Source organism: Hemibagrus wyckioides, linkage group LG20, assembly GCF_019097595.1.
Source record: "Hemibagrus wyckioides isolate EC202008001 linkage group LG20, SWU_Hwy_1.0, whole genome shotgun sequence".
Classification (NCBI taxonomy): Eukaryota; Metazoa; Chordata; class Actinopteri; order Siluriformes; family Bagridae; genus Hemibagrus; species Hemibagrus wyckioides.
Genome location: NC_080729.1, coordinates 11,187,176 through 11,215,117, shown reverse-complemented (window position 1 = coordinate 11,215,117; position 27,942 = coordinate 11,187,176). Strand labels below are relative to the sequence as shown.

The window sequence follows — 27,942 nt, the reverse complement described above, 5'->3', positions numbered from 1 at the left end:
TGGCTTTCTCACCAGCGTTCACACACACTGCATTTTATTAAGGCACAAATATAGCAATATTATAGATTTTATTTCAATAGTGCATTCTACAGTTTTTCATTTCTATCAAGAACTACTTAACAAAATAAATTAACATTGGTTCTGATTTGCTCAGTTGCTAAAAAAAAAATCCATAAATAATAAGTAAATTTTGATTTAATAAATGTTTAGCAGGGGTTGAACGGACGAAGCATATAGTGGAGGCATCGGAGGTACAGTTCCAGCAAATAACTGGCTCTACAGGGAGGTAAAGCTTAACTTGTACATGTAAAAGACATCTTTCCAGCCTAACTGCCACACACACACACACACACACACTCGTACATCACACCAAAAAGCAGCCAGTTGTCATACACCTGAAACAATTATTGTGAAACATGCATATTTGTGTTCCCCTAGTACATTATCTGCATACTTTCATTCCTATATGCCTCTCCCTGTTAAAGTGCCTACTGGAATTATTGGCACCCGTCATAAAAATGAGCGCAAACAAAAAGACATTATAGACTTTACACACAACAAAGGAACTATCACACTCTAAAAAATTGTCGTCATTAGGACCAAAAATAAGATTATTTTCTGTCAATGTATGAGCCAAAATTATTACAGGAATAAATAAATAAATGCACACATTGTGATTCTGGAAACATACATTATTAACTTGAACAGCTGTAAAATCCCTTTGTCTTTCATTACCATGGGAAACCCCAAAGAACTTTCAATACAAAATCAGATTAGAGAAGCAGTTATAATAATACTAAGCACAATTATGAACATAAAAAATAGTAGTCCCAAAGATGATTAGATTTACAAACTGCCATAATGTGTTAAAGTAAGAAGAGACCAAAATCAGGGTATATGGACATGCACACCATCAGCATGTTTTTGGTGACAAAATGGGACTGCATAAGCCTGAATGTGGAAAAATTCCGAGGAGGTTTAGTCTTGGCCATAAATAGAACTTCTAAAAAGAAAACAACCTAAAAATGATTAAAGAAACACAAAATCAGTTTTGATCTTCAGTGGTCTAAATTGAAGAGGGAATTCAGCATGCATAAGCCTAAGAATATGAGAGGAGCTTAAAACGTTCTGCATGGAGGAGTGCGCACAGTGCCTAAAACCTTTGTTAAACATTACAGGAACTGACTCCGTGCTTTTTTCTTGTACAGACCACAAAATATTAATTGTGCTGTAACTTAAAACCACTTTAGGGAAAATTGCATTACCTAACACCACTGTTGGACCAAAACAAGTTTAAATAAATCTATACACTGTGCCTATATGCTTAAGTGCAAAATATCATTGTAATGCAGGTGTTTTTTATATAGTAATGTTTTTGTCCATTTTCATGAAGGATGCCAATAATATATATGGAAGCCACTGTGTATCAAAATACTAAAGACTTGCATGAAATTCATGCTCTTGCATAGATTTCACACCAAGTGAAATTAGCCCTACAATTCTCCAGTGTTTGTACCCATGCTGAACTATGGAATGGTTTGGACAAATAGCATTGGGTGTTTTATTACATCATCGGTCATTTAAACCATCAGCAACACTGCCGATTCGGCCCGTTAAAGGTTGTTGCCTCAGCTTTTTGAAACGTTCCCTATAAGCTCAGTGAGCTGTGTGTGCATTGTATCAAAGTGAAATCCATGTGTGTTTTCTAGGTTAACTGGTCCACCGGGTCATATGTTGAAGATTCGTGATCCACTCTGGAACACAGCGGACGGGTTGGGAGACAACTTTGTCCTCACCAGCTGCTCCTGTCAGACAGAAATGAGAGGTTTACTAGAAATGAGAAGTCAGTTTGCTATTAACACAAATGCTCAATCATGCCTTAAACACACATCCCATCAATCCTACTCAGAAGTGTGAATGCTGGTAGAGCAGCATTTGGTGTGGGTTGGTTGATGGTTAGGTGACCACATACTTTTGGCCATATGGAATATAGAAGGTTGTGACTAGGTTTTAAAATTTATTGACTTGGAGATTGTGAGCTCAGTTGTCAGGAGAACCAGATATCCACTGTAGCGCTCTCTCAAGCAAAGCCTCCAACCTTGTAGGTACTTGTAAGTTACTTTAAATAAAGGTCTACCGAATGAATGATATGAATAGTCAAGAGCACCTCCATTATTGATGACCCACATTTCTTATCAATATTAATATGTGAGCATTTTATCTTTAAATATGTATTGCTGATGAAGTAAAAAAAGAAATATCTTGATCATGTTAAAAGATTTTAAAGCCTTTCACATTAAAAAGTGTTGTGGCAGTTCAAGAACAAGGCAGAGAAGCAGACTATTCAAGTGATGAGAGATGAAAGACAAGATGAAGAGAAAAGACGAGGCAATAAAGAGGACACTGGTAAGTGAAAGAAAATTTAATATGGGGAAAACCTTAGCCCTTGCCCTTGTGAACAGCACTGGATGAATTTTAGTATGAAGGCTACTTAAACTTTTGTCACTGAAGGTTGCTTCAAGCAGCATGGCTTGTCACAACAATTACTTGAACATCAAATCTAAAGAAGCTACTTTTCAGGCATTTGGCTGTGTGGGTGTACATAGAGGTCTTTGCTCAGCTGCTGATACAGAACAACCTGCAGCTTATGAACCCAAACCCTCCTACACACTCGATTTTTTCTTATCATGTGCACATGCTTAAACCTTGCTTATTTGCTCTCTCATAAATACATATATCTCATACACATACAATTGTACTCTTGTTCATGATGACCTCTTCTCCCAAGCCTATTAATCATCATAATCAATGAGAAATGCATCATTGCAGAGCAGCATACGTGAGTTGTTAAGCAATGGAGAAAAGAAAGTACACTTTGATAACTGTCAGAGTCGGTGCATCATAACGGATAACACATAACACAATGAAACGACTTCAGACGAACTGAGAAGGTGCTTGGTGAAGACTTCCACACTCAAGTCACTGGGCATGCTTATAGGTAAGCATAAGAACAAGACTGATTGCCATGGCATAATTTAGGCAATCTATACATCATGGTGACTACCACTCACTGGGCAAAAAGAGATTGGTTTTTAGACATCCAATTCATTATCCTGAATGGTCTCATAATGAGGGCCTTCAACCTGTGCAGTGCACCTGATCCAGTCGATGAGATGCGCATCACTTCTTCCTAAAAGCATAGAGGACCAACATATGGCAAAGACACTGTACTAGTAAACTAATGATGCGATGGAGTACACTCAGTTCCAGCTGGTTAATGAGGCTGATGTAATCTCTCTCAATCTGGCTACTGCAGAATACTAATCCCAAGAGGACCCATTTCACTGGAAAAACCTTTATCTCCAGCAAACTAGGGGCTCTGCCATTCTCACTGTGTGGTTTTTGGTGTAGAAGAGAACTATGCATGCACCATTAACAATCCAATCAACCTCAACCAGAGTCAATATTACACACTATCCTGGCTGAATCAGACTGGCAAACACAGTAATGCCTGCCACACCATGAGGTTAAATTTTTTGGTAATATTATAATATGCAATATCCTGTGCATCATCATGGGAGACAGGGCTGCTTGCTTACTTCTCAAAAACATCAGCAGCACTATATACTGGAAGATACTCAGCAGAAGAGATTATAAATGTATACTGTCATCTCTGAATGACAGCTTGCCTGTAGCACTGATCAGGTCAAAAGCTGTTATATTGAGCACATGTGGTCATGTGATGAGAATCAAGATAAAGATTGGAACTGTGTTATTCATAGCAAATATTGTGCTTCTTGGAAGAAAGAAACTCTCAGGTAACTCTCAGGTAATTGGCAGTTAGAAGGAGGGAAATAGAATCCTAATTAGATTATGTTTATTTCTTTCATCTCACTGTAATCTGTACACACAGTGTGTGAGTGTGGGTGGGTATGTGTGTGTGTGTGTGTGTTTGTGTGTGTGTGTGGTTGGCTGGCTGGATGTGGTTGATGTTCCCTTTGGAAATGGCCATTACAGCAGAAAAAATATCTAATCAGTTTTAGCCTTAGCCAGGCTTTGAGCTGGAAGATGAATAGACTGCTTAACTTCAGGCTTAATGCACAGGGCAAGCACACAGTTTCCATTCACTCTCTATGCTACAGGATTCTTGCATATTACTGTCACTGGAAAGCATTTCTACAAAGAAAAAATATATGCAGGCATTTTACTAAGCCAAAGAAATATGAGCTGGATCTTGGCTATTTTAATACAGTACCAAGTACCAAGAGCAAGGTCATCACTTTATGACGGTGCTCTCACATGACCAGGGCTCAAACAACATCATTACATTGTGCTCTTTGACCCAAGCTACTTTGGTCCACAATAACACTTATAACATTAGGTTCTACTTCCCTAAGTAACGAACCACCAGAACAGTTTCCTTCTGAACTAGTATTAAAGTCATGGGTTCCTGCTGCACCCTGCCGGATAATCAGATACATCTCATAAATATTGCAGATGCCATACTTTATTGAGGATGACACTCAGTATGTTGATTCTGATCTAGTAGTGAGGATGATCTGTATTGAGAATGACTCAAGTGCTGATACTCTTGTCTAGTGGGGAATTCTGATAGTCAAAATGCAGATTTTGTCCTCTGTTGTGGATGAAAATCACTCAAGTCTGGGAATAATAAAGATTTTGATACAGTACTCAGAGTAAGCCTAGAAGAAGATGCTTCTTGCTGACTACAAGGATTTCATTGTTAGTCTTTTACACTATAGCAAATAAACTTTCCATTGCTTGGATACAACTTGTGCATAGAAGGGGCATGTGCATTGATAAGTGTGAATCTGATACTGTGCATGGAAGTACACTGGGGGTTTTCTCAGGGGCCAAATGCATATTTTCAACCTGTCCATCTAGGAATGCTGGTCCTGTCTAATGGGTAGCGGGCACAGAGAGCTTTTTTAGTAACATTAAGCAGATGGATCCATGGGGGGTTTGGCCAGAATGGGGCTATTAACATACGGGTTGCTTGATTGATTGAATGATTAATCAGTAAGTGTTTTACAGCCAAATATACAAATGTTTACATATTCTAATTGTGTACAAAATTCAAACCAGGCAGATATCAAATGGCTATCAAGAATAGTTTCATTTGTATTAAATAAATTCATTTGTATTAAATTATACTACACCAGAATTCCTGCATTAATTCTAAAGAGAAAAAGAAAAGAGCCATGCTGGGTGTACTGTCAATACTTTTAGAAAACATTCATACAGTATATCTCACCATAATTAATTTGGAACATTTTATTTATTTTAAAATCTAGTGTGGGCTTTTTTAGAAAGATCATGATTTGTAAGGGTTAGCACTGTTGTCTCACAGCAAGAAGGTCCTGGGTTCGAATCCTGGGTTTGAACAGGTGAGGGCCTTACTGTGTCCTTACTGTGTGGAGTTTGCATGTTCTCCCCGTGCCTGCGTGGGTTTACTCCGGGTACTCCGGTTTCCTCACACAGTCCAAAAACATGTAACTTAGGTTGATTGGTAATTCTAAATTGCCCATAGGAGTGAGTGTGAGTGTGTGTGGTTGTCTTTCTTCATGTGGCCCTGTGATGGACTGGAGACTTGTCAAGGGTGTACCCCTGCCTTTCGCCCAATGTGTACTGGGATAGGCTCCAGCAGACCCCTATGACTCTGATTAGGAATAAAGTGGGTATAGAAAATGAATGGATGGATGATTTGTAAGGGACAATTCAACACTATGTTTAAAACAAGTGTTTGTAATTGGTATATAAATCTATTTAAGTGTCAATTAATCACACAGGAACTATGTTGAAACCCATAGTGAAATGGACATTAAATGGCCAGTAAATTCAGTAAAATCATCAAACACAGACTCAGCACACTCACAGGTAAGCCTTCTACGGACTACTGACACAATTGTCTAGAATGACTTTGTATTTTGTAGCATTCAACTTTACCTTCACTGGAACTAAATGGTCTAAACATGTTCCAGCACGTCACAGAACATCTAGATACACTGTATTGCCAAGAGTTTTGGGACGTCTGCCTTGCACATGTACATGCACATGAACTTTAATGACATCCCATTCTTAATCTGTAGGGTTTAATGTGGAGTTTGCCCACCTTTTGCAGCTCTAACAGCTTCAACTCTTCCGGGAAGGCTTTCCACACGGTTTAGGAGTGTGTTTATGGGAATTTTTGACCATTTCACAAGAAGCGCATTTGTGAGGTCAGGCACTGATGTTGGACGAGAAGGTCAGTCTCCGCTCTAATTCATCCCAAAGGTGTTCTATCAGGTTGAGGTCAGGACTCTGTGCAGGCCAGTCAAGTTCCTCCATTCATCCACCAACTCACCCATCCATGTCTTTATGGACCTTGCTTTGTGCATTGGTGTGCAGTTATATTGGAACAGGAAGGGGTCATCCCTAAACTGTTCCCACAAAGTTGGGAGCATGAAATTGTCCAAAATGTCTTAGTATGATGAAGAGTTCCTTTCACTGGAACTAAGGGGCTAAGCCCAACCCCTGAAAAACAACCCCACACCATAATCCCCCTCCACCAAATTTTACCCTTAGCACAATGCAGTCAGGCTAGTACCGTTCTCCTAATCTGAAGGCCACACAAAGTTTGTATGTCTGTAGCCATTGACTCTGTAGACAGTTGGCGACTTTGGCGCACTGTGACCCCACGCTGTGATTTTTTCTTGGCCTACCACTTCGTGGCTGAGTTGATGTTGTTCCTAATTGCTTTCACTTTGTTATAATAACACTAACAGTTGACTGTGGAATATTTAGTAGTGAGGAAATTTCACAAATGGACTTATTGCACATGTGGCAACCTATCACGGTACAATGCTTGAATTCACTGAGTTTCTGAGAGCGACCCATTCGCTCTCAGATTGGAACTCCTGTATATGATTATTTGGAGGGTGTCCCAAAACTTTTGGCAATATAGTGTATGTTAATAACTAATAACATGGCACCTTGTCTGAACCCACACAAGTGGTCAAAACATATTGGAACATGTGACTCACATTGAAAGTTAACTGAATGAATGAAACTAAATGTTCACTGCACTGTGTGGGCCATCAATTAACTGTCAGCGTCCTGCACCATGGTATTCACCCAGGCCTGCAGGCCCTTTCATATTGATCCAGTATGCCCTTGGTAATTGTTAAACTAGGGCAGCACAATATAACATTTGTCAGTGCTTATCACAATATTGGTCTATGCAGTATTATTTATTATACTGTGCTTTTAATACTAAACATTTTACAAGCACCAGATATTAGGTTTGAGTGCAGTGAATCTTCATTAGTATTCAAAAAATGTAACTAATAAGGTCAAAATAACTTAAAAAAGGTAATAAAACTTAATAGACACCGAAAGATTTATTAAAGACAGTCCTCTCTGATAGTATTGGACAAGCAAAGCTTTTGTTTTTGCTATATACTAAAGACATTTGGTTTGAGATCAGAAAATTTCAGTTTTTTGCTGATCTTTCCTGATTTTTAATGTGTTAAACAACTTATAACATGACTTCATTCATTTGAGTCCACCCATTTTTCAGGTAATAAAAAATATTATTAAAATGCGGGACTGACACCCTGTTAGATTGACTGGTCAGAAGTACAACCGCATGGTCTGTCGTGTGTTATTCCTCACATTAAGAATTTCACGTTAGTAGTTCTCTTTCCGTAATAATGTATTCCAAGTCCAGTAACAACGAGGAGTGAAATAATCCTAAACTAATCTCAGCTATACATTCTTAATGAATTAGTGCCTGTCCATTATAATCTATATTACTATGATTTTCTTTAATCCCTTGCCTAGATGGGAGATGGTTCAGGCATCTGGAGTGTGTCTCTCAGCTGGTGAACACATCACACATGTGAGCAGATGGCACAGTGAGGAGACAGGCCCATGGTATGTTTTAGACTCTTTAGGATAACAAGAAGAAACCCATCTGTCATACAAGCTGCTGTATGAATACCATGAATAACGAAAGTAACTGAAGATGCTCATGAACACAAAACGATGCCGAAACAGCTTCTGAAAATAGTGTTAGCAAGCTGAAGGCATTCGCTCTGTTTGTCAACTATTTTAAAGAATCCTTTTTTAATTTGTCGTATATACGTTACAGCACAGTGAAATGATTTTCTTAGCACATCCCAGCTTTTTAGGAAGTTGGGGTCAGAGCACAGGGTCAGCCATGATACAGCCACATCTGATCAACATAACTCCCTTCTTACTTCATAATAATATGGCAAAGATTTTGACTTTCTCAGACGCTATGTCTGATTAATTTCTTCTGATTTTCCAGCATCATGACCATCTGCTTTGGTGCCACTAACACGTCTTGGATCCTTATGCTGAGAGACTTCATGCACAAATGATAAATCTAACTTAATTCATTTAAGTTTCTTCAGCATGATCCATTAATAAAGCAACAGCTATGAAGGGGAAAAAAAAGTCCAGCCACCAATTTCTTTCCCCCAACTTCCCTAAGATGCCCTACTTGCATAAAGACTGTTCTTAACGGGTTATCAATAGGGCTATGTGAAATATAGGCTACATTTGTACTAAAAGTGTAACAATATACTGCTATGAAGGAGCACAATAATAAGGAAGAATTACAATGACATTCTCATTTTCTGGAAAACAGCACTTTAAAAACAAAACAGAATAACATGATGAAAATATGTGAGAAAACATTAATGGCCTAAGATAAAGGGGTGTTTATTTTAAAAAATATTCCTGCAATTTCTCAAAGCAAATAGCTGAATACTTGTACTGTTCCTGTAGCGTTATATGACACTTACCAACATTATCAAAAGATTGCAAAGCTCTAATCAGGCAGTGTTTAAGCATACGGACATTAAGTAGAATCATGGGGGTTTTCACACTGGCAGTTTTGTCTGAAACAGATCAAAGTCTGCATGAATAAATAACTAATGTAAAAGCTCTCATGTGGATCAGGAAATGCACTGTGGTACCGAACCCGAGACTTCCTGTAGGATATGGTGTGAGTTCAGTTGCACTGGAACTGAGCTGTGATTGCTACAATTGTTCAGAAAGTAAAGTACCATGAGTGGCAGGGGAATGTTGTGGGAAACAGAACAGGTGAAATGCCTAGGTGACTACTACTACTACTACTACTAATAATAATAATAATAATAATAATAATAATAAAGTTAAAAATAAGGTGAGTTGTGTCAGTGTGCATTTGTGAAGATAAGGTTCAACAGAATTTAGTGAGTCCACATTGGGAATAATTGCACTCAGATTCAGGCCACAGTGTATGAAAACCACCTATATATTTTAAATGATCAACTTTGTATAAATAAATAAAAGAAATAATTGAAAATAATAAAAATTTCTTGCGTTCACATGAATGATTCATCAGTGTGGTGTTGCACAGGTATATCTTAATTTTAATATAGATTTTAATTTTTAACTGTAATTTTTAATTCCTGTACAATGTCCATTGTTAAAAGAGCTATACAAATAAAATAAAATAAAATAAAATAAAATAAAATAAACAGGATTGATTTTCAGGCCATTCTCATTGATCACACCTCATCTTTTTTTTTAAGTCTAAATTCTTATTAACTGGCAATATTTTGGGCTGTACAGATGTAAATGTTTTTTTTTTCTGCAGTATCTATGCATGCTTGTGACCCCTAGGAGGTCCTAGCAAGTGGTTTATTTCCGACTTTCTCACCTGTCCCTTGTTTTCCCTTGATGTGCTGCTCTATATATGTTTGTCCTGCTGTCTTGGTCGGTGTCAGTCATTATGCTTATGTATGTGTCGACGTAACGGTGTGTGTGTGTGTGTGTGCCATAAGGCTGGACACCATGTTATCTAGGTTTTTATGCTTTAGTCATGTTTTGTTGAGGTTATTTAAGTCACCTTTAATGTAATTGTGTTAGTTTTGTGAAATAAAGGCAGTGAACGTACTGGATTCCTGTGTTTGGGTCTGATCTGCTAATTCTGGCGCTCGAGCTTGCATCAGCGGCATCCGCCCCGTTCATTACAGTCACATTATAAGAGTAGGACTGCAGAAACACTTACATAGCTCTCCAACATCAGAGCCTCTGCTATAGTCTGTGGGTAAAGCAATTTCAGTTGAGCTGTTATTTCCAACGTTTGAGCCATTCCACAAAATCACATCACGATAGTGATAAAAATACATTTTACCTTGCAACCCTACTACACAGCAACCAGACAGCAATTTTCAACAGCAGCCTTCCACTCAAGACACACGATCCATTATAACTCGTGCCCAGCATGGAAACTGGGGAATTACAGGAGTTAGGATTGCTGTCATGGCTCCAGCGGAGGCTATGGGGGAATGTAATCGTTTCTTTAACCACATCAACCAAACTTTTTAAAGGAGGATGTTCAGAGGCAATGTGCTTCATACAGATGCTTCTGATGAAATTCTAAAGCTTTCAAGAACTTTTTCCTTCATAGTTCTTTATCTTAAAGGACCAAGTTAGAGTACAAAATCTGGCATCAGGTGTCCGGTGTGTGTTAGATCTGTGTGGATGATGCATCATTAAAAGTACTTCTCAAATTTAAGCATTACAATCAATTATATTGTGAAAAGTGAAATTCATTTAAGAATTTAAGTGAATTTCTTGTGAAGCACTGTGTTTAGGACAACAATATTTGATTTCTAAATGGCAGCTAAATCTACATAAACAATGAAACTTTGTGTTTCATCTGTTAATATTCAATTTTCCATTACATGTTTACTCTGTGGCTTGTTTGTTTGAACAGTAAGTCAACAACGATCCTTTATACACTAATCTACATCATTTATTTATAATGCAATAAATCAGAGCTCAGATCAATACACATATTGAAATTAACCGTTCCAATATTGGGAATGTGTGTAAGGTTTCTTATCAAATGTCTTCTGTTCATTACACACGCATCTGTGTGAAGAGTGAAATGGTGAAAGGCAGCAGTGCTTGAGTCAGTGCCTCTCTCCAATTGAATTATGACTCAATTGGAATCATTTCCTCAATTTCATGCCACATTTGCAGTGAGTGTCCTGTCCTGTACTGTACTGAATCCAGTTACAGTCTGAAACACGAGGTTATCATTTCCTCCATACTCTTCTCCTCATTAATCAGACTTTTTCCAGTCACTGCCTTTTGAAAATACATTGTTGTTTACTGTGATGCTTTGAGGCAACAATAGAACATAATGAACTAAAGTTTGCGCCTACTGTAGCCTCAGATTCCTGTTCTTGGCTAATAAGCAGATGTGGTCTTCTGCTCTTAAAGCACATTCGCCTAACAATCTGCATGTGCTTTCCGAGATGCTTTTCTGCTTATCAGTTGTAAAGAGTTACTGTAGCCTACCTGTCATCTCCAGCCAGCCTCAACCAGCACATTGAGCACCAACAAGCATTACACACCATATTATTTATGATATAATTGCTGAGCTTTTTTTTTATCAAGCTGGATATGAAATTTATTCATGAATTGCTTAATAATTGCATGAATTACACAATAATTGTGGTATTGCTGAAAGTGAATGGTTTTCCACTCATGGTACATGTGTGTTGTGGAAACTATTGATGTCATCATTGGCTGAAACAAATGGGCAAGTTACTTTACTTCCTGAACCCGAGTATGAGCTGAGTCTCAGTGCACCCGAACTCACACCACCTCCTACACCTCCTAGTCTTGGGTGGTCTTGGGTTCGGTACTGAACAAGGTGGTCTCAGCCTCATTCCAAATGAACTCGGTTTGCTTGTGGCGAAAAAGCAATCCAGTCTGTACAAACCAACCTGTTTAGCAATGCATGATGGGAACTGTATTACACAGCGTGGTTGGTTGGATAATACCACACATGTATTGCAGGTCATCGTGTCTTATAGATCTTTGAAGATGAAGAATTGTGAGGGTGAGCATGAAATGGCATTTCAAAAACATAGTAATGAAACCACGTTATCTCAATGACACCTCAATTTACATTCGAACCGATAAATTATAACGACTACAGCTTAAAAGAAAGCCACAATGAGCTCACAGTGCTGCTGACTACCCATCTTGACGGATGATCGCTGAATACCTCAGAATATAAACATGCTCACTCGGACCAATAAGAGGTCAGTTTACTCACATGCATAACTTTCATAAACATATTTTGGTAAATTTTTGAAAATGCAATATTGTAAAATAACACAGTCTGCAATTAAGAAGGAACAGGCGTTTCTAGACTAGTTTGTTTGTTTTTTATCAGAGGATGGCAGCCGGCTTACAAGCTGGCTGTGCAACACATTAGAGTCAGCACTCTAACAATATGGACGCAAGTCAAACCTTCACTCTGAGAAATTCCTTTGCTGTTGCTGTTTAGTCATCATTTTGCCATTTACAGCTCTTGCTAATCTTGCTTTTTATGCACTTCTGTGGCTGTCACTAAATGTAAACACGTTTGATAATTTACAGATCGCTGGCATCCATCAACATGCACACATAAATACGAAGAAAAAAAATCAGCATTACCAAAGCACAGGCAAATCTACCAGAAATTCCTTAAAATAAATTCTTGTATAACAATATTTACACAGATCATTTGTCTTGTCTTAACACAGGCCTCTGGACTGCTGTATAATTAGCTTGCAGGTTGGAAAGTGCAGGGGAAACATTAGGGTAGGTTATTCATACTCAAATCTAGGACAGTCACAGCACAGCATAATGAAGTGCTGCCACACAAGTGATCCAACTCAGGAAATAAGCTTGGTAATTAGGTGAGGTATTTAATTAGGAAGAACAAATATGTGTTAAATTAGGCATGAAATCAACAACATGGAAAACCCACTTATGACACCGCACTCTGACTCACCTCTTGTCTGGAACTGACCTCAGCCCTGCCTGCCATCTCTGTAATGTTGGGCTGCGAGCGTGTGGTCATGTCCATCACACTGATGTCTGCGTGTCGGTGTGTGTCAGCACTGAAGGCGGCCTGGTAGCTGGTCTCAGGAGGAGGCTCACTAGTCGCCGTAGCCAGGAATGTAGGCCTTTTCTGAACAAGCTTGGATGGCTGCACCCCTGCCCAGGGCCTGTACTCCTCTCTAAATCCAGACAGAAATGAAATATTAGGCATTAGAACAGGGGTTCCCAAACGTCTTGGGCAAATGAACCCAAAGCGTGACTTCACAACACTTTTTCATTTATAATTCAGCTCTTGTTTATTCATAATGTGAAAACACACTCGTAGTTGAATTGTGACAGAGCTGTTGACTACCCATCTTGATGGGTGATCGCTGAATACCTCAGAATATAAACATGCTCACTCGGACCAAGAGGTCAGTTTACTCACATGCATAACTTTCATAAACATATTGAAATTGAAATTTTTGAAAATGAAATATTGTAAAATAACGCAGTCAGAAATTCTGCAATTAAGAAGGAACAGGCGTTTCTAGACTAGTTTGTTTTTTATCAGAGGATGGCAGCTGGCTTACAAGCTGGCTGTGCAACACATTAGAGTCAGCACTCTTTAACAATATGGACGCAAGTCAAACCTTCACTCTGAGAAATTCCTTTTCTGTTGCTGTTTAGTCATCATTTTGCCATTTACAGCTCTTGCTAATCTTGCTTTTAATGTGAAAACACACTCGTAGTTGAATTGTGGCTTGTTTCACTGTGACTCCCAGCAACATTTTAAAACAGTTGAAGATCAAATTTGGGTTCATATTTGATGTTCAAAATATTAAATTAGAATTTGTATATCAAACCATCCCACATTCCACACTGTGTGGGACCCCTGGAGTAGAAGCTGGTATGAGCTGCTCAGACAGCTGCAGTACGCTGCTTTACAGTACAAGAGGCAAAATAATTACTAATCCAGTCTAGTTTGTGGTACAGCATACAACAATACTCTAAAGATTTGCACTTCACCGAAAAATGATTATCCACCCATTACTCAGTGGATAATTTCCCCTGGATATTGTAGACATGTACCTAAGAACTTCTGTTTCATTACTTTCCTGACTTTTTCTTATTCCAGGAGTCTTATTTACAGTTTTTTCATACTGAAAATTATATTTCACCCCAAAAGAAGATGAGTACCCCTATGTGTTGAGTTCTCTCTAGGTTTCGTCCTCATCTTAGGGAGTTTTTTTCTTGCCATACTCATCTTTGGCTTGTTCATTAGGGATCAAAATTGAACTCCTGATTTCTATAAAATCAGTGTATTGTTAAAAGCAGACACAAATAAAATTGAACTGAACTGAATGATGGGATTGCGATGGACTGGCGACCTGTCCAGGGTGTACCCCTGCCTTTCGCCCTATGTGCGCTGGGATAGGCTCCAGCAGGCCCCCGTGACCCTAGGAGTCCTAGGAATAAGCGGGTATAGACAATGAATGAATGAATGAATGAATGAATGAATGATGGGACTTCTTAGATAAAAAAATATATATAATAAATTGAACTTAGATCACACCTGTGTTAAATATGTTATATGAGTATATGTTGTATGTACAGTAAGTACTTGTAATGAGAAGCCAAGCAGCATTAATGGTGACACAAAATGACAGCCAGTACCGGCAGCTTTGATGATCACTGGGTTGTGATGTTTGTGTTGAGATTTTTGTGTTTTGCTTCTGGCAACTCTGGTTTCAATCTTTGCCTGTATACTACGAGTTTGATTTGTTCCTTGTTTTTGGTTTGGCAGCCTCAAGTGTATATACTCCTTATATGTGTTGTTAATATTAATACATTGTATATATTCATCGGTACTAGGGGAGTGGCTGCCATTTTTTTGGGGGTGGGTATTGTCTTTGGATAAGGGAGGTTAGGGAAGGTAATTTCTTTTTTTGTGTGTGTCTAGGTCAGTTACTACCTAACCTCAGTGTGTTTCAGTTTGTTATTTTGGCTTTGGCTCACCCTGAAGTTTTCACTGTGCTGTACATATCAGTGTATCACAATAGTTCACTTCTGTGTTGTGTGTCTCAGTCCTGGTACCTCAGGGGCATCATATACATGTTCTTTTCTACTTCCCATATATATAATGTGCTGCTTCTCATGCTTTGAATCCCACCCTAGACTAGGTCTTAACAGAATTTGGTGCCAACAGCATGAATCCATGGACCCAATCTGCTTTGTGTCAACAGTACAGGCCGGTGGAGGTGGTGTAATGGTCTGGGAAAAGTTTTCTTGGCATACTTTGAGCCGGTTAATACCAATCAATCATCACTTCAATGCTTTGTGCATGCCTTCATGACCACAATTCTCCTAATGGGTACTACCAGCATGCTGATGTACCATGTCACAAAGCAGAGGTCTCAAACATTTCATGAAAATGTTCTTCATTAGCCTTCCCAGTCACGAGACCTGAATCCAGAAGAACACTTCTGGGATGTGGTAGAACAGGAGGAAGCATGAAAGTGCACCTGAAATATCTGCAGGAATTGTGAGATGCGATTATGTCAGCATGGACCAGAATGTTGAAAGGATGTTTCGAATATCTTGTGGAATCCATGCTATGAAGAACTGTGGCTGTTTTAAGAGAAAACAGAGACCCTACTCGGAATGGATGACGTACAATATGACAACCTAATATGAATGCAAAGATTAGATTCATCGATGAAACTGAGGACAAATTAGCTCTGCAATTAGTACCTCTGAATATGTGCTACGGTATCTGGCACCAAGATTTTTTTAAGTTGCAAGTCTCCATGGATCAGACTTGTTTGTCGAGCACATCCTACAAATGCACTGGACTGAGATCTGTGGACTTTAGAGGCAACGTCAACACCTTGAACTCATGTTCCTCAAACCTAAGCAATTTTTTGTAGTGAGCCAGGGAGCATTATCCTGTAGAACAAGGTCACTGCCATTAGGGAATACTGGTGCAATTAAGGAGTGTACTTGGTCTGCATCAATATTTAGATGTGTCAAAAAAGCATCCATATAAATGACACAACTCAAGGTTTACCAGCAGAGCATCACACTGCCTTAGAGAACTGACTCTTCACTTGCTTCATTTGCTTATCCCACCCATTGACAGGTACCATCAATATTACTCACTGCACCTGTCAGTGGCTTTAATGCTATGGCAGATCAGTGTCAGTCATATGAATGTGGCCTGACTAGGTCAACCTCAGAAAGGTTTGTAAGTTAAACAACAGACCAAACCAATTTACAAGCATACCTGGTTCACGATCCAATTGAAAAGCAAGCAGTAGTTTGACAGTTAGTTATAATGGTTTACTGCACTACGTAAAACATACTATATATGTTTTACTATATATACAAATTAAATATTTGCAAGGCATTTTTCCATATTGAAAAATATCATTTGAAGGCCATATAGCCCACCACTATTTGTGAATGAATCTTGTGTGTTAAAGTGGGAAGAACACTGACATGACCATGGAGGATGGGGTCTGAATAAAATGGTAGAAAAACACAGTACTGTAAATGTGATGTACAAGGCATTTAAAGTTTTATGTTAGCCCACTGGGGGTAGTGATTATGTGTAGGGATTACAGGCTTATGAGCAGTAAAGGACCTGACCAGGGAAACAGTGAAAAAAGTTAAGACATTGAGCCAGCCACCTTTTATTATCAGCTTCATAATGGTGTAAGTTTGGGGTTGCACAGTGAAAGAAAATGCTACGAATAACATTTCATGCAAGTTCATATTGACAGGACATTGTACCATTTGAGGCCATGCTTGAATTATTCAGTTAGTTTTACTTTGTGTTATTTATATTTTACATGTATGAACATAAAAAGTTGATCGAACAGAAAATGTTTAAGATATCAAGATATGATCAAGTTAAAATATGTTTCAATATGTTTGTTAGTACAATTTCTATTTTTAAAATAGGAGAAAAAGTAGTTATTGAGTGGGGGGTGGGAGAAAAAATACTGATCTGCTCTTATTTGCACTGACAATGCTGCCTCAATCAGCAAGATGTGAGAAATGTTGGGTCGGAATTGGTGGGAAATTTATTCACAAATCTTATTGGTCTTCAATTATATCCACTTATATCCAAATATTTAACCTGATATTTAACCTGGTGATTAACATATACAGAATTTCAGCAAGGCCTAAAATGACCTGGTATTCATTAAGTTCATAAGTGAAATTTTCATGCTTACAAGTGTACTTCTACTCACAGTGGAAGGTCAAGTCATTTAAATGTGTGATAATGATTAAGTGTGAAACTTTCGAATGAAAATCAACAGTTAAAGTATGAGAATAAATAGATAATTTACATCACCCTAATAAAAATCAATAGATGTTTACATCAGTCAGAATTTAAATGTGTAGGAATAGGTATTTTTGTCAGATTTGGGGTAATCACCATGTACTGATTTTTATTTAGAAAGATTTTCCCCACAACATAATTCCTGACAGTCAGGATTTAAGCCTCATCATAGCATTGAGATAGCACTGGTTAAAGCAGTAAATGACCTGTTACTGGCCTTTGCACAGGGCTGTGTCTTCTTACTGGTGTTGCTTGACCTTAGTGCAGTTTTTGGCACCACTGATTATACTATTCTACTTGATATGCTAGAAAATGTTGTTGGAGTTACGGAGGTCTTATTTTATTGATGTTATTGGTGTGTAGATGTAAACTGCGACTTCTCAATGCATATTAAGTTTGTTTCACAAGGTTCTGTTTTAAGCCCACTGCTTTCCTACTTATATATTCTGCCCTTAGGTACAATTATTCAGAAATATGATATTAGTTTCCACTGTTCCATGTTTCAGCAAATCCATATGAAAAGCACCAGTTTAGTAAATTGAAGAATGTGTAAAGGACATTACACAGTGGGTGCTTACTAGGGTGGGTGCATGTCCTAGGACCACATGCAGCCAGACGTAAGCTTTCTGATTACAGAACCACTCTCTTTTCTGTTTTATCATGTGCTGCAGTAAAAAAAAAAAACCTTTATTGACTCTTGTCTTTCATTTGAAGCTCACGTAGATAATATCTCTAGAGTATCCTTTTGTCAACTCAGTAATATTGCTAAGAATTATAAGGTCACTACATGATGCAGAAATACTAGTTCATGCTTTGTTACCTCTAGGTAGGATTATTGTAATTCTCTACTGTCTGAATGTTCCAGTAGGTGCATAAGCAAGTTCCAACTAGTCTGTGCAGCAGCTAGAGTGTGTTTATATCTGGAACCAGATAACTAGAACCAGAAGATATGAACACAATGCTCCTATCTTATCTACACTGCATTGGCTGCCAGTAAAAATTTGTATTGATTATAAAATACTACTACTGACCTATAAAGCACTGAATGTCTTGCACTACAGTACCCGAGCAAACCTTTTTTTTATGCTCCGCTATCCGCCATCATCAATCCAAAGGTGCAGGCTGTTTGTGGAGAGCTTTTTCTTACAAACTCAAGAACAGGATTCTAATTATTGTCGAGACACTTTTGTTTAGTCAGGCTTTTATGAACAGTTTTTCTAAGTTAAAGGGGCAGATCTGGAGGATTCATAGACAGTGTTTTGGTGAACTGGGATGCTTGGATGCTCATGCATTCACTTCTTGCTTTGTCCTTTAGTTATGCTGTCATGGCAAGTCTTGCGGGATCATTACATGATGCCTAATATGCCATGCCCAGAAAAGCATAATAACCTAACATTCTCTCTCTCTCTCTCTCTCTCTCTCTCTCTCTCTCTCTTTCTGTCAAGCTACACATGCTTCTCCTGAGGTCCTCGAGTTCCTGACTTTTCTGCTCTTCAGTCCTGCCTGATCCATCCTGATTTCCTACTCCTGGTTGAAGTCTCATCAGTTGGAATGCTCAATGCTGCTGAGGATGGCCCCTACGACTGCCTGGAGATATATGGGACTGCTGTAGATAGACCCACTTCAAACTGCTGTTGCCACAGTCATATCTCTATGTTTGAACATTTGATGGCTTCAGAAAGAAAGAATTTGTGTTAAATTTATGTTAAATCTATAATGAATTCAGAAATGATTCATACTTACAAGTTGCTCTAAAGCTCCTGGTTACACAATTTCCCTTGACTGTATACAGTTGGAGAAAGGGAATTATTTATAATCACACTCTGCAGTGTCACCCAGAGGATGGGTTCCCCTTTAAGTCTGGTTCTTTTCAAGGTCTCTTCCTCATATCATCTCAGGGAGATGTTCCTTGCCACCAATTGACAAAGTGAGGTGGGCTGAATAGGCAGATCACACAAGAGGGGTGTTCACTCAAGAGGAATGGGTATAAAATTAGAAGTGTGACTCTTGTTTTGTATGTTTTTGGTGTCTGATAAGTGTTTAATACTGTTTGAAGTATTTTTCCTTCTGTTTTGATTTTTGTCTTTTTTGTGATTATTAGTTTAGGGCTATGTGAGAGCTGTTTCTCCTCAAACTGAGATCCTGCCAAGCCTGGTCTGTCTGACCCCAAATCTCTTGCAGCGATTGCTGTAGGAAACCCTGTTTCTCCTATTGCCGGCTTTGGGTATCTTAAACACTACACTGATCCAGCAGCTGGACACTCCATTCTGCTAAGGCCAGCGTGCCACTCTTTGGTCTCTGGCTGTTCCATTTTAAATGCTATCTTTTGCACTTGAGATCATGGCCTTGTGGTGTTAGGTACTGTGGTAAATAGAGAGTGTTCGAGAAATGTGATGTTGCCTGGCTTGGGTGAGGGAAACATGCCAGAAGCCTTACATTAGGAAACATCTCATAAATAATTGAATAAAAGTGTGAGTAAATAAATTTCAGACATAAGGACATTAATCTATGAGAGTAAAGTCTAAGCAGGTGTATTGGAAAAAGAAACACAGTAATAAATATGTATTGTTTGCTGTGGTGTGTGAGTATCAAGTAGAGGATTTTATTGTGTCAGCAAGAACAGCAGTTGGAGGTGTTCTGAGAAACTATGCCTTCCAAGAGAATTGGTATTGTTGATATTTTGGACATAACTGATTTCACTGTGCCCCCAATCCTATAAGGGTCCCCACAGGGTATGAGAACACTCCTAAGAATTGGTTGTGTAGATTTTTTGGATATTCTCCTAGCTGCTGTCACTGCAATTCAAATAGAGAACCAGTATTTTTGAGTGATTCGTAGATCCTATTGTTTGATTGAGTGCTAAGAGCTCATTTCCTGCCAGCATGCTAATAAAATAAAACAGAGACCTAGATCAACTATAAATAAGCAATTTCTACAGTTAAGGAGGTCTCAGACTATAAAGTACTTGTGTGTATTTGACTTCACTTAGATCATTCATACACCTATATGGCATAGTGGTAGTTAGAGCTTGATCCATGCTGTGATTGATAGAAGATGGATTACATGGACCAACAAAATAATTGACAGTGCATCAGTTTTAAAACCAAGGGTGTCTTGGTCTTGAAGTGAGTGAAATCTCTCTAGCATTGAGAAAGGTAGGCTGGTTGAGGAGGGAAAAAAAACAGCAGAGGGGAGGTGGACAGAAAGATTAGAGGAACGCATCACTTTAAGAAGACTAATGGTAACTGTGATACCAAACAATGACAAGTGTCAGCTGCTGCATAAAATCTCAACAGGAAGCCCTAGGTTAAGAGGACAAGGGGATAGGAAGTGTGAATCATTTGTGTTCTTGTTCTGTAATTTTGGATGGAACAAAAGAGTAGAGAGCAAATGAGAGTGTGTATATTACATGAAACAAAAGCTATAAGCTCTTTACACTTCTGTAGTATGAAGATTTGCTGGGTAGGAGGTATCCTTTAACTGAGGAAAAGAAAAATTCATTGCTAAGAAATGAAAAGAGGAAGTAAATAGAGAGTGGCTGGATGTAGACTGGGCAGGAATAGGAAGAAATTGGAAAGCATCAATCTCGGGTGACAAACTTGTGAATTTAGCAGAGTCAAATTAATTGCATTGGATAATAATACCAATAAAAGCAGTAATGGATTTCTACCTAGATTTAGGAGAGTTTCAGGGATTTGAGAGAGGAAAAGGAGTAAGTGAAAAACAGTTAAACAAACCAGAGATTGAAGTCTTAGTACTTTTGAGAAGAGTTAGGGTATCAAAAAAAAAGCTCATCTCATGAAAACACTGCAGAGATTTTTGTGACATTTAAGCCTGACTGTAAAAAAATGAACCGTCTCCTAGAAATGTTAGTGTGGGCAGCTCCAGAATACAAGGACCACTCGTGTCAATCCAGTTGTGACCAATCGTGTCAATCTTCTCCCATAGAAATGCTTGCAGGCGCCAGCACAATTCGAGGGTATTAGCAAGGTACTATTGCCACAAGGGTACAGTTGGACAGATGATGACTTTTTTGGGCATGGCAGGCTTTACTTCTGACTGAATGGTAGACTATGCCATTAAAACTGGACCTTTGAGAAAAATTATGTGACAAGAAGGACAACAGAAATTGAATTGTCTGTTGAGACAGACTAATGATGCATTGGTTGCCTTTGAATCATTGAAAAATGAGCTGCAAACAGCCCTTGTGTTGGCAAATGGTGATTATATAAAACTATTTTACTGGTATGTAACCAACAGAGGACAGATATGTATCATATGTACTGATGGAGGAAACTGGTAGTGGCAGAAAGAAACGACCAATTGCATACTACAGTAACAAACTGGACAGTGTGGCCCAGGGCTATCCCCGATGTTATCAGAAGGGACTTGCTGTATCATCCACTTTCATTATGGAGTATCCAGTAATCATATAGATACACCAAAAAGTTGTTGAATTGCTCGAAAAAGGTAGATTTGTTTTGACACAAGCTTGTAGTTTGGCTTACTCATCTCTCCCCATTTACACTGACATTACCATTAGGCATGGCACCACAGTTAATCCAGCTGACATGATTCCCTTGGCATTTGAAGGCCAACCAAAGTCTCAACCATATACTCAATGGCTATTATTCATCTTTGACATGATGCTTACCTATCCCAGATACAGCAGTTGATTATTTTGTTTATGGATTTTGTTTTAGAGATCATTTGAGTATACATGCAGGTATACAGTGATGAGAAGACAAAATGATGAATTTCACAACATTGTGACCACCCATGTTCTGTACAATTAAAAGCTCTCACCACAGTGTGTCAACTGACTAAAATGTGGTTGCTAATATATACACCGACTTATGCTTGTGGTGTGTGTCACCTGTTTAGTGTCATTTAGGAACAGAGAACTTTTAAGAAAAGTGATATAACTCTTGTCCCACATGCTGACAAAATAGTTCAATTGATTGCTGCCAGGATGCCAATGTCAGGCTCACAAAAAAGTGACTTTATTAATAAAAGAAATGATGCTGTGAATTTAGAGGAAAAAAGGCCTCAGGATGCCATGAGGCAGCTATGGCCCCAATGGTCCTAATCCAGCCTGAACATGCTGATGATAAACAGATTCAGCAGATGGGTGGAAGCAACACCTTCAGCAGACCAAAACAGTATGACTTCTTAACCCTTGACCAGTTTCCAGAAAAAGCTGAATGAGATAGCTTATGAAGCTGGAATTAAAATGCACTATTAACTAGACAGAATGAACTTCTATGTATGCTATCACCTATAACCAAACTAATAGTAGCGCCTAATCCTTACCGTTATCAACAGTGTGCAGAGCTTAACAAATACTTTAGCCATCTGTTCAAAATTTTAAGACCCTTTTGTCTGGCTGAATGTTTTGCATATTTGGGAAATCCTTACTATCATTGCCAGTACAACACCACGGCATGGGGAAGATATTGTGAGGGTCTAGACATAACAATAGTTATGCATGAAAGGGCAGTACCAGAGCATTACAAAATAGATTACAAGCTAGAGTATAAGGGTTACAACAAATCTGATGGTGAGTAGGATTTGGGAGCATTTAAGGGAAGATGTGCATTTGAATGGAAATACGTCATAGAATGCAGAAACTTCAGGAAGGAAATCACATCAGATAGCACAGACACATAAGTAGAAAATAGTAAATCATGATGATGAAAATCAAACGCTGGCACTTCCTCAATTACAGCCATATGAAGAACAAATATGCAAATGCAATAGCGGAGTTCTAGGATGGAAAGTAAATATGTGCAAGAGTACAAAAGGTGACTTTAACTGATTGGGAGACAGACCCACTAAATGAGAGAGATTAAAGGAAAACATAATGAGAGAATATACACCAGATCCTAGTGTGTACATAGATTCAACAGGACAACCACAAGGAATCCTAAATTAGCATAATGCTAGAAATGAGGTAAAATCAGGCTTTGAATAACATTCTGTGTGAATGCTGAGTGGAGTAGAACTTGAGAGAGTATGTCACTGAAAATGCCAGGAGAGATAAGAACACTAGGAACTTGTTTGAGATAACCTTGAAAAGTGGGGATCCTAGTTGGTGAAAATGAGCATTGTGGGAGTAAAGTTAATTGCAGTGGGACTTGTATTCTGCTGTGTTGTGTATTTTTGTTGAAGTCCTTTCTGCTACAGGACTTAAACTTGTGTCTAGCACAATTACGAACACCAGTGAACTACAGGAAGAGCTTTATGAACTAAAGGATGATCCTTATGACTCCATACCAGGTCGGTCTTGTACTCTGGATCGGATTTCTGAGTATTCAAAGTATTCAGATTGCAGTACCTCAAAAGAGAAAGAGAAAGAAGTGTGATGAGCCATACCCTGGGTGTAAGTGCTAGCCTAACCTCTCCCCAATGGTGACTCTACCATTCACAAAGTATCTGGGTTAAAGAGACATCAAGGTGAATTATTGCTGTAGGATGGAGAAGTAAGCTGATACGTCTGTTTGCCTGCAATACTGATTGAAAACTGGTCTCGTTACATTTGATTTATTGTTGTAATCTGAATGATTCATTTATTATGATATAATCGTAAGTGACTGTATACAAATTTGATGCTGGATAATATTGTGGTTTTATTTGAATAATTAGTGTACTCTAGGATCTGTTACTCCTGCCTAGTCACATGTAATCTGTGTAATCTGAGAAGACTGGATGGTGAAATCAGTTTCTTGAGGTACGTAGTCCCAGAGAAGGAAAATATATAGAATATTTATCCTGATAGAATGCAAATATGGAGCCTAATGTTTAACCTAGTTATAAAAATATACAGAATTTGGTTTGAGTACAATAATTGTATTTTAGCAAGGCCTGAAATGATCTGGAATTTGAGCAATGTTGGATCACACTGTGGGTCACAGTGTAGAATATCGGGTCAGCATTTAATTGAGTGATAATGTAACCGTGTGAAACATTAAGAATGGAAATCAGTGAGAAGAAAATCAATAGATGATAACATCAACCAGAATTTATAAGTGTGGGAATAAATAGATGGTTGAATAATGTTATTTTTGAAAAATAAGCTGACAAAGCTCTCACCACATTGTGAATAAGAATAGAAAATGGGAACTAACTGTTGCAAGAGACCAAGATGTGACAAGAAGAAAAAGATGCTTAATTCTGAAACTGTATAAAAAGCTGGCTCACAATTCTTTTGGTTCAGACGATCTGCAGATGTCTCAGCTTTGTTGTTTCTCAATGGTTTGGTTTTTGGCACCATAAACCCCTTGACATCAGAGGTATTGATTTTTATTTAGAAAGATTTTCCACAACACTAGCTAGCTAGATGTGTCTAATGGCCTTGGAGATGTGTAGAACCTTAGGGAGAGCCTCTACATCCAGCAGTTTGACAATTATGCAGTATTAGTGTGCATTACACAGTTTGGAAGGCAGCCTTTAATTCACTCTAAGTGTGTGCACTCACAGGGCTGAGACTAATGTACAAGCAGCTTCTTCTTCTTCTTCTTCTTCTACTGCAAGTAGCTTGCAATAGCGTTTTTTCTAGAATCTACATAATCACAAACCCTGTAGCTTTAAAAGTGATTATTTAACAAGAAAAGGCCTAGTGCACTTTGTTAGCCATCATAACTCTTATGTAATCAGTGCAGGACAGTACAGAAATAAAAAAAATTCAGACAAGAAATTCAGTAAGCATAAATAAATTTGCTTAATTTTATGCGGATGCCTTTGGTGTCTCTAAACTGTAACACCAGAACCTGCTAAACATGAAAAAAAGATAGGACAAATAATCAGACCTCGTTACATAGGAGGAAGCAGCAGAACTCATGTAGGGGTGTTTGAGTGGTACAGTGAGTAACATCTGTGACACATCTGCCACATCAGCACCAACATCATCATCAACGTGCAGCTTCATCTCCCTTTTTAACTGCCCAGTATTGTTCAGTGAGCATTTTACAGCTGCGTTTGAATGACTGTGTGCTGATTAGATGTGCAGTATCGAGATGGATCAGAATCTTAAGTGTATCTTATCTCCTCGCATGGTTTATGACAAGTGAAAAAACCGGCACAGTTTAGTAGCTTACAGCGTAGCCTAGTATCTCACAGACTCATTATAAGTCATTATTAAGGTTTCTGTGCCTCGTTTTCATCACTCGCTTGGGGCACAGTTAATAAAGTGCATTACATAATAGGCTGCATTACATTTTGCTATTCGCTTTTAAACCACTGCAATGCAACAGCCCTTACCCAGGCGCGTCCTGATTTCACTTATACCCTGCTTTTACAAATAACTCTTCATTATTTATTTCAAGCTCATCACCACCTCCATCCTCACACTGCAAAACTGTAGCTCCGTCCTCGTGTAGTTACCTGTAAGAGCTTGTTTTGGCCGCTTCGCTCTCAGTGTGTTTCAGCCTGGCCGCGCGCTCCTCTTTTCCTGCCCGCAGTTGGTTCTGTGTTACCGGACTGCTTTTACTGACGCCGTTACTAATCCATGGAAAGTTGTCTTTTTTGGGAATGGGCCACGGTTTATAGTCCTGTTTGTACTGGGTCACGCTAGGGAACGGCGCGTCCTCGGCCGGTCTGTAACTCGGCTCCGCGCGCTTGCGATGCACTCGGTTGCCTCCGCCGTCCTGCGCCGCGGAAACGTCTCTGTGCTCCGGCGTGGCGTGACCGCGCTTCTGCGTTCGCTCTGCGGGAACGTTTCCGGTGACCGAGCGGATCTCCTGATCTGCGATATCAGAGTAGTTCTGGATGGTCAGTGGGACGGACAGGTCCGATTTGTCAAACTGGTTCCAGAACTGCGCCAGACAGCACACCCGGCTAATGCACGGCCACGCCATAATGATCGGAGAAAAATGTAACTAAAAGAAAGAAAATAAAACAAATAAACTAAAACATATGAATACAGAATTTGCTCGGTCACATTCAGAACGGTCTAGTGCTCCTAATGAAGTGATGAACAGGGCTGAGAGCGAACGCACACTCCTGACGCTCTACACTCTGCTTTCACGTGCTCCCTGATCTCCCATCGACGCAGAAAAATCCATAACAAATCCGACAAAGGGCCACGGGAAGCAGGGGCTCCTGCTGGGTTACTGAACTGACTTTCAATTATTCCCAGCGTCGTCATTTCGGTACAAGAGTTAAGAAAATCACATCCTTCCCGATATTCATAAACCATAACTAGTGGCCATATTTTTGGGGCTTGGTAACACTTTGATTAATTACTAATGTGTCAATAATTAACAGCAAAACTGTACAATGCAATACCTATACAGAATGCAAACACTGGTCAAAGTGACTAATTACTTAATATATATAGTAATGATACAGGAGTAGCATCGACTCACAGGGGTGTAGCCATACAGGTGTCAGCTCCAACGCCTAACAATCACGTGAGCTCTGTTTCACGCCTCCTAAGCTTTCTTCTTTCTACAATCTCGACCACACAGATGATATGGATCTACTGGTATCCTGTCCTCCAAATCCGGGGATAGCTTTGTGTTTTCAGCTCTCTCTGAAATAAAGTTCCTAGAGCTACCAATGTAGATACTTAATTACTTACGTACACTGGAGTATATAATTATTGTTATTTCATGCACAACAATCAAGTTCAACAATTCAGGCTTAAATTGACAATTAGCTTCGGGATTCGGAATTGCCTTTACATTTGTATCATTTGGCAAAAGACCTTCTCCAAAGCAATTTACGTTATCTAATTTTTATACATCTGAGCAATCGAGGGCTAAGGGTCCAGCAGTGGTGGACCTGGGATTCGAACCGACAACCTTCCGGGTATTAACCCAACACGTTAACCAATAAGCAACCACATCTTTGCGAAACGTTTAACCACAGTATAGTATAGTAGATCTGAGTTCAAACTATTTATTATTAGAGTTGATATTTTTAGTTGTGAATGTCTCCCCCTGCAGGCAAATATCACAGTTGCGTGCCTTAAAAAGGTTTCAGATTGCCTGGTGTGATTATTTCATTCTTCATATGCTTGAGAGACTGTGATCCCCTAAAGGCAATTTTCAGAGAAAACAACGAAAAAAAGTTACCCAAAGACAATCCTGTAGCCCACCTTCTGTACATTTCAGTGTTTTCAACTAGTTAGATCATTAAAAGGCAAACATTTACAGCACAAAGGGTATTCCAGGTCCAGGTTAGGAACCTGTGGATAACATAAATTGCTTTTGTTTCACTCTAGGTTTTAAGTAGAAATTCACCCAGTTATTTAAGATGATCTATGTTATTTATTAGTGTGAATTATTACGAGTATACTCATAGGCAATTAACCATGAACTTGTATCAGATTATTTAAAAGAATTTTGTTTGTTTTTCAACCTAATCTCTATCTAATATCTGGGTAGTTAATGGGTATATACCAAAGACAAGGACTCTTTTTTGATATCCCCCCCCAAAAAACCCATTTGCTGTCTCTCACTTATAATAGAAGTTGAAGGGTAGTTGATAAATTCTGTTAATGAGCATTAAATTATATGACTATATAATGTAAACTGGGTCACACAGAAGGTAGTTTAGGTTACTGTCTGTGTGGTGTTTCTCTGCATGTTCTATGTTCTTCCCATGTCGGTTACTTTTAGGTCTTCTGTCTTTTTCCCCACATCCAAAAAACTATGCCAGCTGGATTAGCTACAGTTAATTACCAG

At 38.8% G+C, this 27,942-nt stretch overlaps 1 protein-coding gene across 1 annotated transcript; it reads right to left on the bottom strand.

Annotated features, from left to right (window-relative positions):
• Positions 1–17: 17 nt before the first annotated feature.
• On the bottom strand, positions 18–27,942 carry map6d1 (MAP6 domain containing 1). Its single transcript, XM_058418101.1, has 4 exons — positions 26,620–27,942; positions 25,637–26,130; positions 12,875–13,103; positions 18–1,805 (listed from the first exon to the last, which is right to left on the bottom strand). Exons 2-4 carry the CDS (start codon positions 26,107–26,109, stop codon positions 1,728–1,730), a joined length of 780 nt encoding a protein of 259 aa, XP_058274084.1. The 5' UTR covers positions 26,110–26,130; positions 26,620–27,942; the 3' UTR covers positions 18–1,727.